This window comes from Chionomys nivalis, chromosome 3, assembly GCF_950005125.1.
Source record: "Chionomys nivalis chromosome 3, mChiNiv1.1, whole genome shotgun sequence".
In the NCBI taxonomy this organism is placed as follows: domain Eukaryota; kingdom Metazoa; phylum Chordata; class Mammalia; order Rodentia; family Cricetidae; genus Chionomys; species Chionomys nivalis.
In genome coordinates, this window is record NC_080088.1 from 60357601 (window position 1) to 60375693 (window position 18093).

At 45.3% G+C, this 18093-nt stretch overlaps 1 protein-coding gene across 22 annotated transcripts in view; it reads left to right on the plus strand.

Moving 5' to 3' along the window:
* Positions 1-18093, plus strand: part of Kalrn (kalirin RhoGEF kinase) — a 615547-nt gene that overhangs the window by 366390 nt on the left and 231064 nt on the right. For all 22 annotated transcript variants that reach the window (XM_057764996.1, XM_057764997.1, XM_057765000.1 and 19 more), the window contains exons 20-25: positions 50-165; positions 689-811; positions 8492-8674; positions 9835-9953; positions 14836-14902; positions 15383-15492. In XM_057764996.1, coding sequence (XP_057620979.1) covers positions 50-165; positions 689-811; positions 8492-8674; positions 9835-9953; positions 14836-14902; positions 15383-15492 — 718 coding nt within the window. The remainder of the gene's footprint in view (positions 1-49; positions 166-688; positions 812-8491; positions 8675-9834; positions 9954-14835; positions 14903-15382; positions 15493-18093) is intronic.

Here is an 18093-nt window from a genome sequence, read left to right on the forward strand (position 1 = left end):
GGGACTTGGTGCAGAGTCCCATGATGCTGCTCACCTCCTCTTCCTACAGCCATCTTGAGTGAGCTCTTGCAGAGGGAGAACCGTGTCCTGCACTTCTGGACCTTGAAGAAGCGGCGGTTAGACCAGTGTCAGCAATACGTGGTGTTTGAGCGCAGTGCTAAGCAGGTATGTCCAGAGTTCCCTTGGCTCTGCCTCACTGCTGGGCCGTGTGCAGATGGCCACAGTAGCAGGCACAGTTAAGATGACCAGCGATGACAGAGTAGGGATAGCCAGTTTCCCCTTGTCAGTAATTTAGGTTTTCAGGGTATTCAATACTGAGTTTGACACCAGAAGTCATGATGAGCTGTACAGGTATTCACGGGGTCTGACTCATGATAACCCCCAGTTTATACATAGCTACTCACTGGATCTGACCTATAATAGCCCCCGCTTCCAGTTTATATATAGATACATAGATACTCACTGGCTCGGACATACGATAGGACCCCAGTTTACTGCTTTGTGGTAGGCTGTTCAAACTCAATGGAGAACCTCCATAAAAAATAATAAAGAATTTTTAAAAATAACTCCCTCAGAGCTACACGCCCACCATTCTGCCACCTTTTCTGGGTCCCTTCCTCACAGTGTGGCAGGTTTTCCTACTGACAGCTGCCTTCTGGGCAACTGGTGGTGGTGTTTCCTCCTACAGGCGTTAGACTGGATCCAAGAAACAGGAGAATATTACCTCTCAACACATACCTCCACTGGAGAGACGACGGAGGAGACTCAGGAGCTACTGAAAGAATACGGGGAGTTCAGGGTGCCTGCCAAGGTAGGGAGCATCCCAGCCCCTCCCCAAGTCCCCCTGCTACTCCCCTTCGTGGGCACCTTTACCTTGTGGCAGCAAGAGCAGTCTCTGGACACAGAACCGGGTAGCCCTAGGGCACGAGGAAAGCGTGTCTGGGGTTATCTTCTTTGGAGCCTAAAGCTCCCCAAATTACATCTCCAACTAGGAAGTTGGTTGTTGAGACACCTCATCATCATGCTGCAGATTCTGGGGTCTCCTTTGTTCTCCCAGGCCTGTGAAAGGACATACTCATTGAAAACTCTGCCTGCATTGTAAACATCTTCCAGGGATAGCAGGTTTCACCTGCAAATGTGTTGGACTACATGCATGTCTCTCTGGGGATGCGTGTGACCTGGGGACTGCAGGTTGCACACACTAAATTCTACATCTATCTACATTTGAATGTCTTGGGAAGCGTACCTTATGGGATGGAACAACAATTCAGGGTGCCTACCAAATAGGGTATACCCTAAACCTCCCCCAGTTCACCCAGCACCCCCGCTCCAGTCACCTTCTTGTTAGAGAAGCAATAGCAGTCAGTGTAGACAGAACTATGTGTTGGGAAGCCGCTAAGGACAGGCTCATAGAGCGCGCGATTTTTCCAGTTTTCGGACCTATTTCCATTTGTCCTCCGACCTGCTGGTGATCAGGTCAGATCTCTGGGGAGCAAACTGTGCACACTTTCATGAGCTCATTTTTACACTGAGTTAGCAGGAATGCTGTAATGGAAGAAAACCAGATTTTTACCAGTTTTCACAGCCAGCATTTGACACGAGGACCCTTGCTTTAAGTAAGAAGCTGGTGTGTGATAGACCTTTCTTTGTAGTTCCCTGTGTATATCCCTGCTTTTCGTAGCTTCCCTTCCACATGTAGATGATGCCCTTTCCAGGGTGAGAGCTGTTGGGAGTCAAGGAGGATAGCACACTCATGCCATCTTCCGCAGAGACCCCCTTCAGTATCTCAGCACATGTTCCTCCATCTCGGTTTCAAAAACATAACCTCATAACCTCCTTCCTGCGCCAGTATTCACAAGTAATTATCTGCATTATGAATGCTGTGAACTCCACAATGTGCAGGTAGCATTGCGTTGTTGGGAGCTCTGGGCCCTTTGCCTGCTGTTTAGAGCTGTGAGTTAGGGTCAGAGGTTAGTTTTAACACCAGCTAGAGAAATGGCACAAAGTAGGCAGAAGATGACTAGGACCCAGTTCAAATCCAAATGAAAGTGGTTTTTGAGGATTGCGAGTTTCTATCTATCTGACCTCTGACAGCATCCTTAGTGGACCTTTAGAGGATGAATGGCACCGGCTCCACCGGCATGGGTAGACTATAGCAGTAGCCAGAACTTCTTAGGACGAGAGTCTGTTTATAACCGAAGTGGACGTGCAGAGAATTCAGTCATGTTAGTTTATCCTTCACAATCTGCTTCATGGCTTTGTCATCTTCCATCATTCCTGCCCTCAACTGGAGTCGCTTCTTCATGGGATTGCATTCTCCTGGCCTTTCCTTCCTTCTAGTCAATTCTATTCCTCTGATCTTTAAAGGATCACTTTGGCCAGAGCGTCCCTCTCCTCAGGAACTTTGATGGTCTTCAGTGTCTTCAGGCTCCACCTCCTCCTGCCCTCTAGCTCCATCATCAGTGGTTTCTTTATGCTAGCTCGGGCTTCAACAGAGTGTGTGTGCTTTCTTACCCTACAGGAGATCCATTTGCCGCCCTTGCCTTTTTTCTGCAAGTTCTCCACCTGAAGTAGTGCCCCTTCTCTCTAGTTTGTGCTTTGGAAAGCAGCTCACCTTCCAGTTCAGTGCCACCTCTTCTGTGGTCCTGTCTACCTGCTGAATACCACAGGGCCCTCCCCTGCTGCACTGCAGCCCCTATCTGTATAACCTTTGGGCAGCAGGCAAAAGCCACGTTTTTCCAGGGGTCTGTGCAGTGATATCTCCAGTATGATCTGAATATCTCAAGGAGTCTTTGTAAAGGGGTATCTCCTGCTATATCCCCGAGGACAAGAACCCCCTTTATTCACCTGTGTTCCCCAGGTTACCTGATGCAGCTAATGCATTGAAAGGAAGTCACAAAGAGACATGAACATTAGGAATCTTGGATAGAACTCAGAACTACTACACTTGAGTCTATGCTCACATGACTTTTCTAGCTTGGCCCTTCATTTCCTGTCTTCCTCCCAGCTGAACTATGTCTGTTAGTAGTTACTGCATTCCTATCTGGCATGTTCTCAATCTCAGTTATTTGTGTCAGATTATCTACTGAACAGCCCAGCCGAGGACCCTTCGCCTGAAGCCTCCTACCTCCACCCCAGCCAACTCCCCAGAGGCAAACCCTCTTGTAACCAGTCGTCTCTGGCTTTTGGTTTTTATAACCAGTGAAATGAAAATTTGGTGTGGAAAGCAAACTGACCTTGAATGGCAGAAGAAATATTGTGGCCCTCACAATTGAATAGTGTAACAGGTTATACTGGATTATTATACTCTGCTCCAAAAAGAGAGATCAAGGAGAAGACACACTGAATACAGAAAGGCAATTTTATATAAAAACCTTCAAACATAAGAACAAAGTGAGACAGGGAATTGGCAAGGGTAGGAACACACCCTTGCACGATGTGGTACGCCTATAGGTAATCGACTTAGAAGAATACAAATGACACTTTTTATTGTTCCAAAATTATAGGGGAACCAGCACTTGATAACGGGGAAGCCGAATGCCTCAGCTTCTGACAGAATTCTGTTTCTTCTAAAAACAAAATTGTTTTTAGATTTTTTTTTCTTTTTGCAATCCAGTGTTTTTTGTTTTTTTTTTTAAGTATATCACAAGCTTTATAATCATTGCCACAGCTGAGTGGAGCTCAAGAGTTAAGCGTTGGAAGTAACTCCTCCTTCCCTTCTCTCCTCAGGCATGTGCCCGTGCTGAACATGCCCTATAAAGAGAATCATCCACTATGTAATCCTGTCTAACTTCTCTCCCTCGGCATAATGCTTTCCGTATTCCACCCAAGCTTTAGTGCATGTCAGCCCCTCGTCCCTTTTGACCACTAAATAGTATTTCATTACACAGATACAGCTTTATTGTTTATCAGATGGATATTTATTTACCGTTTATCACATGAATAATATTTAGTTTTATGAATTTTATGTTTCATGAGGGTTTAGGAATAATATGTTAGCACTACATACAAGTTTGTGTGCGCATGTTTTTCAGTTTCTTCTATGTCTATGTGGGAGTGCAGTGACTGTGCATATGGCACCTCTCTGTTTCATCGGGAGGAGCTTCCAGTTCCAAAGCCCTTTCTGCAGTGCATGTAGGTTCTAGGGCCTCCACTTCTTCCTCAGCTCAACTCCAGCCTGTCCCAAGAAATGTGACAGAGAAGGAATCCCACTGCCTTACCCATGCTGACTCAGAGCCCTGAGTTCAAGCGGTCTTCCTGTTTTCTGCCTCCAAAGTGCCCTGGGGTATTCCTGCTCAATACTTATCCCTCCTTTCTGTGGATTTGCCTCTGCTCTGCGCCTGCCTCTGCTCCCTGTGACAGTAGTTCACGTGACCAGAGAGACGCCCTCGGCTGAGTCCTATGCCCTCAGTGTCTGTTTTAAACAGACATTAAAGCCAGGACACCTGAAAAGTGATTGGCCACCTACTGGTGGGCTGTCCTGGTGGGACAAGGTTTTGCCTCTGACCTCATCAGCTGCAGCCAGGAATGTGACAGGTCACGTGGTTTCAGATCATTCTCTGTGGGGCCACAGCCATGGTTGGTGTTTCACTGGGCTAATCCAACTTAGCTTTGCTTTAGCACCTGCTCACCCATCCACCGCTCCGTTCACCTCTTACAGTGTGCTGCTGCTTTTCTAGACAGGGATACAGGCAGATGGGGATGGTAGAGCTCCGCTGGTAGAGAGGTTCGGGTCCGACCCGTGCTAGAATAGAGGCCTGTGCGTGGAACTGTGGGACCCAACCCCGCCCCCATCTGCAAGGAGGACCACTGGCTGAGGATAGGCTGCACAAGTGCCATCTCCACAGCAGGACGGGGCTGACACTCAGCACAGCTGTGGGTTAGGAGTGGAGAACCTCAGAGACGGGCTCCTCTAAAGACAGGTGGGGCCAGGTGGGGACGAGCTTGACCACACTGCTTGCTGACTGCCCACTCCGCAGCCTCCTCAAGGACATGGGGTCATCTCAGTCACAGGCTTTGTCCTTATTGTTCTGAGTCAGCTTTGCTACCTCCCGATTCAGGTAGCAAAATGGCCACTACCCGGCTGCAGGCACCATCTGAAGTGAGGTCGCCTTACCAGGAGCAGAGAGTAGCTACTTCCAGGACTTTTATATAAAAAGAGATCTCTTAGCCGGGCGGTGGTGGCACATGCCTTTAATCCCAGCACTTGGGTAGCAGAGGCAGGCGGATCTCTGGGAGTTCGAGGCCAACCTGGTCTACAAGAGCTAGTTCCAGGACAGGAACCAAAAAGCTACGGAGAAACCCTGTCTCGAAAAATAAAAAATAGAGATCTCTTGATTATTAGAATAAAAGTCAAGCTCTCTCAAGAAAATAACAAACAAAAAAGAACCTCCCTCCAGAAAAAAGACAAAATCCCTAAGAGAAATGATATATACGTCTTTAGGATCCCGGGCTTCTTGTCTTAGCCAGTTCCTGCTGTAGTTACTGTTGCCGGTTCATGATGGGGGGGATAGTCCTGCAACCCTCACCCCACCTCTTCTCTTCCATTCCAAAACTAGCCCCTGACTCTCAGCCCCTGGCCAGCGCACCATGCTGACAGAGGAGAGGCTAATTGTGTTGTGCCCTGGCTGTACATCAGGCAGAGTGCTCTGCTCCTCTCTCGGACATTCCTCTCTTGGGAAGGGGTGTGGCCAAGCCTAGAAAGGGGTGTGTGCCATAGAGCTGTTAAAGGACAAGGATGGTTGAATAAATAGACGCCCTGCAGTCTTCTTTTGTTTGTTTCGGTGTAATGAATCAACTGTTTACTTAGATTCTCGGTAAGAAGTTTGGAACACTGATTTGTCAGGGTAAATTCCATTTGTTAGCGAGAAAATGGATTACATGTAGCCCAGGAACTGAGGAGTAGCTTTGATCTTTGGCAAAAGCTGCAAAGAAGAACATCAATCTTGTGCTGGTCTTGTAGCCTCATATTTCTCTTTCTGTGGTGAAGACCTCATCTTCCAGGTGTCTGGGCTGCCATGGCTGCATCTTAAAGTGACCTCAGTGTGTTTGGGAGTTTCACATTGCTGATACCAACTCTGATGGGTTCTATAGAGAGAAACTCGATTGAGGGGGACGATTTCGCTACAATTAGCAAGCCCGGCTGCTGCCTAAGCAAAGCCACCCTCTTGCTCCCATGGTACTCCTTAAGGATGACCCAGAGAGCCGATGTTGTACCTGTCTCTCACACCTGCTGAGGGGCTTGTGCTGTGCCCAGCAGCTTCCACACATACCTTCAGTGGGAGATCTGGGTATTCTGCAAAGCTTTTTCGTCAGCCCTGAGCAGTTTTGTGACAGTAGCTAGATCTTTTCGCTTTCCACTTTTCAGCCCTGGGCTTTGAGGCTGAGTATTTTCTCTTGTGCTGGCGCTTTCTGACCACACAGCAAGAGGGGAGTATCTGCCCGGTCCCTAACCCTTCCCCAACGGGGACAAGTACTTCCCTCTTTTTCACTTTAGGATCACCCTTTCCGCTGTGCCTGTGGCATCACCTTGGCTGCAGGTGTCTTTTCCTTGGTGTCCCACAGCTATTTCATTTCGGAAAGATACGCTGTCTTTTCAACTGTAGCTCTCATGATTTTTCAAGCCTCGGTTTTCTACACTGTAGCATGGTCCAAGTTTGGGACCTCCTTTTCTTAAAAGAACATTTTCCTTCTAGCAAATTATTTAAATGTTATTTCATTTTCCTTAAGATTTCTCAGCCAGGCGGTGTTGGTGCTTGCCTTTAATCCCAGCACTCAGAAGGTAGAGGCAGGTGGATCTCTGTGAGTTCAAGGCCCATCTGGTCTACAGAGCGAGTTCCAGGACAGGCTCCAAAGCTACAGTGAAACCCTGTTTTGGAAAACCAAAATGGGAAAAAAAAAAAAAAAAAGATTTCTCAGTTTTTTCTGAGAAATTTTAGTTTCAAAATTCAAAAGTATGCTAAAAGATGAGCAGGTGTTTGCTGCAGCCATCACTTCCGCTGCCCTGTCTTACCCAGCAGCCCTGCCCTGCCCTCCGCCGCAGCTCTACTCTGCCTTCATCTTCTCTATTGTAAAGTCCCTCTGCCGTGACATACCTCTCACTTTGACATTCAATTACATGATGCCCCGAGCCGCCAACTATTTTGTATGAAAATCTTGTCCCCTCTAGAGATTTTAGGTAGGGGCAAATGAATACTTGAATACGTTTTTTCATTTCTCCATTTGTTTACCCCCCAACCTCAACCCACAGCTCTCTGCACAGAACTGTAGACGGAGGAAATGCTGAACAAATTCTTGTTACAAATGAAGTTAACTCAACACCTGTCAGACTTTTGGCTGGTTAACCCTGTAATAGGCACTGACTACGTTAATCACTTTATCTCCCTGAGACAGAAACTTTTCTCATAGTAGAGCAGATAGGAGTCTGTGAATTAGGTTCATCAGATGCTAACCCGTGCCAGCTTGCATGTTTAGTGCCTGCCTCCGGTACAGAGACGGGCAGGGACTAGGAACAAAGGATCAGCGGCAAATGCTGCTGTCCCTGTTGGTTGTATGAATTTGGATGAGCTCTGCAAGCTGAACCTCGGGATTTTGCATCTGGCTTGCAGAGACTTGTCCCTCACCCCTGCATACTTCCTAAGGATGTTTTAGAACCCACATGAGTCTCAGGTGTGTTCGTAACATGCTCTATAAGTCACCAAATCACTGTGTTGATATTAGAGAACCTCACATCAATAGCAATGACCAACATCTCTGACTTAACTAGTTGAATGAACCTTTTCTGGAGACGTGATCAAATGCCTTATCACCTAGATAAGGGACCAGAGAGATGGACCAAAGAAGCAGTTCCGCTCAATAGGAACATATGTGAAGGGTTACTAACAGGACTGTGGAAAACTTACAAGCCACTACGCCAGTGAAGGAAATATCAGTGATCCCAGCAACTGCTATGTGTCTTTTAGACTTGGCATGGCCTTGTGAATCATTCCCCCAATGACCTTTAACTGTCTAAAATCTTTGGGAAGGGTAGGGTCTCCGGAACCCTACCCATCCTCCATGATAGAAGGTCTATAGGCTCAATCTTGTACAGTTTTCCTTTAGGCAATCACAGCTGCAGGCAGGCCAAGAGGGTGTGGTCACATCCTGCCTGGAAGACAGTGGTCCACAGCTGGGTTCTTACAGTGGCCCCTGTGCGCACCTGCTGTGCTCCAGGCATAGTCTAGGCAGTAGGCAGTGTTGACCCATTAATGTTTGTGGTAACTTTATGAAGCAGGACTATTATGATTCCTATTTTATGGGGAGAGGAACCGACAGAGCACAGGAGATTTAAATAATTTGCTCTAGGCTACCCAAAAGGTAAGCGACAAAGTTGTCATGCAAAGCCAGTTCTCAGATGAGGTACCTATGGCTGCTGGGCAGAGCAGAGGGGGGCTTAGGGCAAAGGGGCCCGAGAATAATGTGATCCAGTAATGTTAGGCCATCTCTCGGGCAGCAAACGAAAGAGAAGGTGAAGCTTCTGATCCAGTTAGCGGACAGCTTTGTGGAAAAGGGCCACATCCATGCCACAGAGATAAGGAAATGGGTGACCACGGTGGACAAGCACTACCGCGATTTCTCACTGAGGATGGGCAAGTACCGGTACACCCTGGAGAAAGCCCTGGGAGTCAACACGGAGGTGCGTATCAGGTGCTGTCCGCCGGAGCTCCTTCCCTTCTCTCCCTCAGTGCCGCTACAATTGGGGGAGCACATTTCTGAGCTGTGAACCCTATGAACCTCGTGCATTTTAAATAGGTTTGGGGGACTCTTACTGATCCATTCATTTCAAGCCCCCCCCCACACATACCCATGATCTATGTACTACAGAATTGGCTAGCCAGGAGCCAGACCTATGAATACAAAGCAGAGGTTTGGTTTTGTTATATTTTTCCTGTGTAGTTAACTATTGGCTCTGAGGACTAAACCCTTTACTTTGACCTCATCAGCACTGTCATCTAACCAATTATGTTAATGAGCCAATGATTAGAGTCCCTAGCATGTATGCAAATGGATCTCAGGAATAAGGGTCACAGTTTGTGCGAAGGCTGCTTGACACTTCAACTGAAAGAAGGTACGGAGTTCCAGGAAACAAAGGAAGACTGACTTTTAATCTCTTTTTTATAATAGAGGTCAGTGACCTACGAATTAAAAAGCTAAATCCAGCCTATCACTTAATCCTAGGAGTTCTAACTCGTATATCTTTAAACAACCCCCTGGGCTGAGGCAGAGAAGCCTTAGTAAAGTGGTCAAACCACTAAAATTTGAGGCTCATAATGTCTCCCCCAGGCAGTGAGGGTTTTGTGTTTGCGTATAGTGGGGTCCCATCATACATAATACCAATGATGGCTTAAGCAAGCAGGGACAAGCAACAGGGGTTAGTCACTGACTGGGTATTCTGCTCCTGTTTCCACAGGAAACTGCTTGTTTAAATTGAAAAAAAAAAAAAAGGTTATTTTCTCTTGACAAGTGATAGGTTTTCAGTGTTTTCCTGTATTTCTGTTTCACATTTATTTTATTGATGAAGAACCAATTCTGGCTAGTTTCTCTTTAGATTTAATCAAGACCAGAGGTCTGGAAATCAGATACGTAATGTCTGTAGCTACAGATAGTAGCTCTAAATGTTTGGCCACAACATACTATACCGTTTTTTTACTTGAAAGCAAGAATTACCCTATGAAGAAGGCTTGTGGGTGGGACCTTGTGGGACCCTTCCATCTCGTCATCTTCCATGAAGTTGTTTTTACCGCTTCCCTAAGACCTCACCAAGGTGACCTGGCCTCTGTGACACTTCTCATGCAGGATAACAAGGACCTAGAACTGGACATCATCCCAGCAAGCCTTTCAGATCGTGAGGTTAAGCTCCGGGATGCTAACCATGAGGTCAATGAAGAGAAGCGGAAGTCAGCTCGGAAGAAAGAGTATGTGTGTGGGTGGGGGGAGGTGGAACTCCCACTGCAGCGAGCAGGCTCTTCCTTACTCTTCCCTGCTACCCATCCCTTGTGACAGTGTCATCTGGTCTACCTGCAGATGTGGGGATGGCCATTGAGAGAGACTCACGGGAGATCTCTCAGCCTCTCCATTCCCTACTAAACCCAAGTGCTCTTCATGTAGCAGGGGCTTCCCGGGGGACACCTACCCCTTGGAACATCAAATTTTACTTCACAGTGTCAGAACTCAACAGTAACCAAACCAAACCACTTCACATAAAAGAAATCAGAGCAGGGAAGCTAAGCAACTCTCCCCAATGCTGAGATCAGTGTGTAATAAATAGATGTAGAATTCTGCCTCTTCATCATGGCATACACCATGGTTCCCTCCAGTGTCTCTCACTAGCTCCAAATTTCAGATGGTTTCCTATTGCCCTCTGAATAATGATTAGACTCAACAACCACCATCTGGCCCCACCTAAGTCAGTTTTATTTCAGAGCGCTTCCCAGGTCACGTGACACACTTTAGACAGGCCACGGTCACTGACTCCCTCATTGACAAGAAAGTTAAATGCAGTTGTTCATGCAGTTTTCCCAGCCTAGCACCCTCCTCTTTCGGTTTTGTTTTGTTTTTCCTTTCTCCTCTCTTTGTGTGTGTGTGTGTGTGTGTGTGTGTGCGTGTGTGTGTGTGTGTGTGTGGTTTTATTTGGCCCCCCCTTTTCCACTCTATTGATCCTTTAAAGTCCAGCTCATACCACGTGCTTTCATGAACTCGTACTGCATCCCCTGCCACCCTTGTTCCATTCCTTTCTGAACGTCTATTCTTCTTTACTTATTCTGTGATCATGTCTCGCTAACTAGAGTATAAACTCCTCAGTGATAGGATTATTTTATACCCTCTTATATAAACCATTGGTTCCCAGAGTAACAGGGATACCACAGTTGTGCAAGAGACATTTATGGAATATTATTGGATATGGAACTGAAACCTTAGTTGGGAGACAAGAAGGTACCCAAAATTATGTAATAAATAAAGCCCATAGCTGAATACAGGGGCACATGGCTCTCATGCCATCACTCAGGAGTTTAAGACAGGAAGACTGGCAGTTTGAGGGCCAGTCTGAGTTACGTTGAAAGAAAGAAAGGAAGAAAGAAAGAAAGAAAGGAAGGAAGGAAGGAAGGAAGGAAGGAAGGAAGGAAGGAAGGAAAGAAAGAAAGAAAGAAAGAAAGAAAGAAAGAAAGAAAGAAAGAAAGAAAGAAAGAAGTGAGGGAAGGGGAGGGAGAGCGAGAGAAAAGGAAGAAGGAAGAAAGGAAGGAAAAACAATTGATAGCATTGGTTTTGTTACTTGTGTTTTAGGGATGTGCTTGGGCCAGAAAAATTAAGGTGCCGTGGAAGGAGTTCAGTGTCTCTCCTCCCTCACCTCTGCATCTGGTTTATATCTGGATTTCAGTCTTTGCCTGGTGAATAATATTTTAAATGGAAAGGAATATGCACCCTGAATTTGGCCTTGAGAGTGAGTTGTAGAGGTCAGAGGTAAAGTCGATACCTGAGTTTACTCCTGTGTCACAGTTGGCCCATAGGGATAAGAAGCAGCGAGACAGAGAATGCTAAGACTCAAACATTATGGAAGAATCTGAAGTTGCCTGAGACTTTCATGTATTGAATCCTATTTTTCTCAGAATAAGAATGGCTAGGGCTAGAATCCATTTAGAGAGCTAGGACAAATTTATCATTAGATTCTTGCTCTGTTCTCCAACTTCAGCCCAGTCCTTTATATTCATGAGTCCCACATCCTCCCATTTAACTAGCCCTGGGTTGGAAATATTCAGGGAAAAAACTGCCTGTACTGAACATGCACAGACTTATTTCCTAAGCAGTATAATATAACAGTTACTTGTGTAGCACTTACACTGTTCTGGGTATTATAAGTAATCTAGAAGTTATATAAAGTATATGGAGATGTGTGTAAGCTATATGCATATACTATGCCATTTTACAGAAGGAACTTGAACATTTGCAGATTGGGGTACCCACAGGGATCTTAGATCCCATCCCTTAAGGATACATTCTCAGTGAATATTGACTTCAGCAAGGCAAAAACACATTGCTGTCCTGATTGGTTGGTTAGGAGGTGGTTATTGACCCACATTTCACATTCAAGAACTACAAGGTCTTGAACGCAGGAAGAATGAGCTATGTCAATCTTACGATATCCTGATATTTTATTTTCTTTAAGCTGAGGGTATAAAAATCACGCCTATGCAGAGATCATGGGAGGAGCTTTATAAAGAATATTTGATTATAGTCTGAGTGATGCTCGAAAGAAACCAATGTGTCTGGGATTAAGTAGTTAATGTTATCAAAATGAAAAGGGGATTGCAGCTTCCTTAAGCCTGGAGAACAAGCGCTGGTATGCAGAGTCGGAGTCTTTCGTGTGAGGTTGTGTTGGTTATTGGGCTGCGTAACAAAGAGCCGCAACTTGGGTGACTTCACCAGCAGAAACTTACTTGTCCTGAAGCCCGAGAGCTGAAACCAAGGAGTGAGGAGGTTCAGTTTTCTCTGACGGTAGTGGGGGAAAGATCTGCTCCAAGCCCCTCCCCTAATTTGTTAGTGGACCGTTCATATTCTTGTGACAGTCTTCCTGAATATTTATGCCTGTGTGCAAATCTCACCTTCTGTAAGGACATTGGCCATTTTGGATTGAGACCCAGCCTACTCTGTACTGCAATGGTTAGTTCCAATAGATATGAGGAATGGAGAGTTGGGGTTTGGATAGACTAATTCTGGGGGATGCAGTTCAAGCCATAACAGAGAAGCCAAGGAAAGAATTGTATTTGGCCAACCCTCCTGACTTCTTTCTGGGACAGTGGAGAAAATGGAGGGGTGTATTGTAAAGAAGGTTGGCATAGAAGAAACAGGTAGGAAAGAAAGAACAAGAAGAAAGGAAAACCAATGCAAAGACCAAAGGTGTCTTCCCAGTGCCAGCTGTGCTTCTTCAGATTGTCCCTGGTTTCACAGCAGCCTACAGGCCTAACCTCTGAGCATTTCCCAGGATCCTCTGCACCAGGCACTTTTCTCACACCATCTTACTCAATCCTTGCAGCAGTCCTGGGTGGTCAGCTGTGGTCTAGAGCATCTGATCTTATGTCTAGTGATTGACAGATTCGTAATTCAGTTCCTGCTTGTCTAACTCCAGTATTCACACTCTTTCCACTCTCCCAACAGAGGAAGAATAAGAAGAGAGTGGCTAATTGACTTCTGCGAAAGTGAAGTCTTTAAATCAATCCTTTAACAGACAGCCACAGTTAGAGTGAGACATTGCTTTAGGGAAAAACCACCGAGATGAAGATCGCCTGAAAGATACTGCCCACACAGGATTTCTGATCATGTTTTCAAAAGGACACACCTTGGGGATATAGTTTCTCAAATTTTTCATGTGATAGAACACCTGAAAATAGGAGTTCTCAGCATGAACTATATGAAAACCTGATACTGAAAATGTAAGGTAAATGTGTAAATGTATAGTTTTTACTAAATTAGTTTATCCTACACCAGCTAAGAAGCACTATTTCTAATAGAAATTTTGGAGAGAAAAGGTAAAATAGATGCACAATAATGAAGTCATACATCATACATGCTCAAGTCCACTATGTTCTTTAGGGGTCCAAGGAGGGAGTCCCTTCCTTAAAGACACAGAGCACAGCTAGGTGATGGTCAGGTGATGGTGGCGCACACCTTTAGTCCCAGCACTCAGGAGGCAGAATCAGGCAGATCCCTGAGTTCAAGGCCAGACTGGTTTACAGAGTGAGTTTCAAGATGGCCAGCACTACACAGAGAAACCCTGTCTTTGAAGGGAAATAGAGCATAAACTTTTGTTCACAGGAGCCTGAAGAGCATCAATCACTTAACATTATGAATTAATATTGAGCATGCCAGTGTTGTGCCCATAGATTTTTGATGCAAATAAATCTCATCAGAGGTATTGCCTAAATACTGAATAGGACCAGCCAAGGTCAGAGATCAGCAAACTGTGGCCCACACCAAACTGGACTCATCTTCTGTTTCATATAGTTCTATAATCTAAAAATGATTCTTATATACTAACTGGTTGAGGAAATCAAGCAGAGACTACATATGGGGACATGTATAACTTTTAGTGGCCTGGTTTCATTGGAACACATCTGCACTTGTCTCTGTGGTTCCTCTCATGTTACAACATCTATGGTGAGTGGCTGTGCCAGAGACTGAAGAGCCCATAAGTATAACCTGGTTCTTCCAGAAACTTTGTAAAGCCCTGAGCTCAGTGATGTGTTGGACATCTCTGCCTGCCCTGGCACCTGTTTAATCTGAGTACTGAGCTACTTCAGTGTAAGTCTATGAAGTACTGAGCAGACAGCATTCTGGGCGCTGTAAGAGAGATCAGGAAACTGCAGTCCAGACTGTCTAACTGCTGCGTTACAGTGTAAGCAGTCTCGTACCTTGTACACACATGCCTGTGCACACATGCAGTTGGCAGTGTGAGCAGTCCCGTATCTTGTACACACATGCCTATGCACACATGTAGTTGGCAGTGTGAGCGGTCCCATACCTTATACACACATGCCTGTGCACACATGTCTTGGCAGTGCTTGCGTAACAGCACTGTAGAAATGAGCTGAAAAGCACAAGAGCGTGGAACCAGCTGAGCGTAGACATGGAGCAGGGATGGAGAGCAATGACCTGGGTGAGAGTGACTCAGGAGAGGGAAGGGTTTCACTGGTAAAGTGAAATTGAGACACTCAAGTGTCACAAGTGCCGGGGTGAGGAAGCTGAGCTGGAAAGGAGGAAGCAATGTGTATACAAGCAACTGAAAGCCCTCTTGTTTCTTCCTAGATTCATAATGGCGGAACTGCTCCAGACGGAAAAGGCTTATGTGAGAGACTTACATGAGTGCTTGGAGGTAAGTGATCGGTTTCCAGACCTGGTGCAAAAGAGGCATACTGACTCTTGGCAACTCCTTGAGAGCAGCCCAGAGCTCTTGCCATTCTGCTGGAAAGTAAAAATACAGTTGGGGAGATCTTCCAGAGTCAAAGGCAAATGTATGGGAATATAAGGTGCTTTCTCAAGCTGGAACTAGACCCAGACCAAAAAAAAAAAAAAAAAAATGGGAAAGGGGAGTTTATCAGGCACTTCATTTCAAAATACAAACCATGACACACACAGATTTAATAAATAACAAGACTAGTGCACGGCCACGCTGAGGTTTGGAGTGATGGAGTAGCCAGGTTTACTCTCTTTCTGCTCCACTTGTTAAACGCTTTACCTTGTGAATTTCATATGCAATCATACTTCTACTCTGGCCTCACATGGTGGAGGGGCCTCTTTTATCTTGGTTTCTCACAGCATGCTTGCCAGTAATGACTCTATCACTGTCTTACAGACCTACCTGTGGGAAATGACCAGTGGTGTGGAGGAGATACCCCCTGGGATCCTCAACAAAGAGCACATCATCTTTGGCAACATCCAGGAGATCTACGACTTCCATAACAAGTATGTTGGTGGGGGGTTCCATTGAGCACACTGAGGGTGTAAATGCCAGGCAGCTGACTGCCCAGCAAGTGGATCAAAGCCACCGGTAAGCCTGCTGTTTTTCCTGACACAGTCTTTTTCATTCAGTCAGATCTTAGTTAGTTTCTTGTTTACTGTCTCCACAATGGTACAAAATTCTTAGTGGAAGGAGAAGGAATCGTTCTGTGGTGCCCGTTTCCAGTTCTCACAGGAGCAGACCGCATCCTCCTTTGCTCAGTCAGCATGGCTGTCAGAGCACGGAGAAAGCAAGAGTGGCTTTGTCCCCATGAAGGCTGTGGAAATCCTGACTTCAGCATTCACCTGGGACTAACCATCCTGTATTTGTGGTCTCTCAGCTTCAAATTCTGTTCACCTTTTGTCTCAAGCTAGTTCCTCCATTCTGACTATCCCATCATCCTTACCCTCAACCATTTATATGTATAGATATACCAAAATATTTGGCACATCACATTTCTTGATACCTTACAGAAGACATCATTAATCACCTCTCTGTTCTCATTGAAGTAGAATCCTAGAACGCTAGCTTCTCACAGCCCGTCTTTCCAACTCCAAGCTTGATGTAAGGACCCTTTATGTTGCCTGCTAAACATAGTTGCTATTAGTAGATGGTCAAGCAAGAATATGTATGACCAACTGGTAAAAATAACTTAGTTTCTAAAATTCAAGTACAGAGAACCTTGAGATACAGGGGGCGGGGATGCGACACAGGAGTCTGCAGTGGAGAAAGCTGGTGAGGCTAGTCCTGGGACTGGGTGAGCTGATGCAGAAACCCTGGAGGTAACAAGACAGCTTCACAAGTCCCAAGGAAACCATGTGCATAAATAGCGAACCATCCTGAGGCAAGGCTGGATGACACTGTCCAGGATGCTGTCTGCAGAGGTAGAAAGTACATTGTCAAACCCAATAGCCCGGGGCATATGTGTAGCTACTGAACTGCTAAGGACCTCAATTTGTATTGCTCTTAATTTCAATACATTTAAATAGTCATAAGTGAAAAATGGCTCGCCTATTGGACAGTCCCACTCTGGAACATGAAGCCTCCCCACAGCTTTGTGCTAAGAATGACCTCCAGGCGAGCCCGAGTGGCTGTGAAAGGGATGGAGAGTCCTGTCGTGAGGACTCTTCCCTGCCAAAGTAGCAGTTTGGGGGCCCAACACATGCTAACCTGTCTGGAAACTCAGGACTGAAGTCGAATGTGTTCTGCCTCTTATTGATTAAAATTCCCACTCTTTCTTCACCCATCATAAACATCCTTATTTGGTTAACCTGGAAGTCTCCAGACACGGTATTTTGTCTTCATGACAGTCATTAATAAGACTCTAATAAATCTGTTCTTGACCATTGACCCCAAATTCTATCATCTGAGCCCAGCGTCACCCCATCTCCTCCAGGATATCTGAGAAGACAGACTGGCAGAGAGTAGAGCACATCACTTTATTTGTTTGACTGTGGTCTCTGTCATTAACCAATCTCACAAATACACCAGCTAAATATGGACATCCTGACACCACAGCGTGCACTGCTTATGAACTCTGCTATTGTGAAATCAAGGGGAAATAATGTTCACTTTAAAACTGAACAGTTAATAGCAAAATACCTAGCTCAGCTCTGCTTCTTATTCTGATTTCAGGGTGTCACTCTAGCGATCAATGGTAAATGGTTTTATAGTTCTCTAAATAGCTGTAACCCTACCTATAGCTTACACCATGTAGTTCTGACAAATTCTTTTTAAATTCAAATTAAAGCATTTGAAACCTGCACTCTGTGAAGGGAGGGAGTAGACACTTTTCCCAGCAGCACTGCCAAGGGTACTACCTATTCAGAACACTGTAAAGAACCAGGCAAATGTGAAAGCCAGCCCTGGGCAACTAAACAATGTTGCAAAGATTAAACGGCTTTCTTCCCATAGCAACATCTCTTTGTCCTCCCCACCAGCCTCTTTGCCTCATGGTTATATTGTTTCCTCGACTATGGTAAATTAGAAGCAATAACTATTATAAAAATCGGGTACCTTGAACAAATGAGTAGTTGAGTGAGCAGCATTTTGTGAAACTTGAGAGAAAGAAGACAAATATGGCAGAAGAGAAAGGGGAAAGAGAGTAAGACAAAAATGAAAGCAGAGGTTAGTGGTACATGCCTGTGATCCCAGCACTCAGGAGATGCAGCAGGAAATCGAGGGCTCAAGGATAGCCTGTGACATCATCGTAGTCAAAGACAGCTCAGTGTTTATACAGCGCATCCTGCATCCTACTAGCTGGCCAGCAAAGCCACTGTGTTGCAGTATGACATATTAATTGATACTAGTAATAATTCTGTATTGCTGTATATCTGCATTTAAATTAAGGAACTCTATAATAGATTTAGAAGGCTACTGACTAAAAGAAATTAATATTTTAAATTATCAATAATTTGAAGGAACATCCAAGAATATCAAGCTGTGGGCTAGGGTTTTACTGTGCTGTGTACATTCTACTTAAGCCACACAGGTTTTGATTAGTTGAGAGAATATAATAATTCTAAAATCTCTAATAAATAAAAATAAAATGGTAATTGGCCAAACTT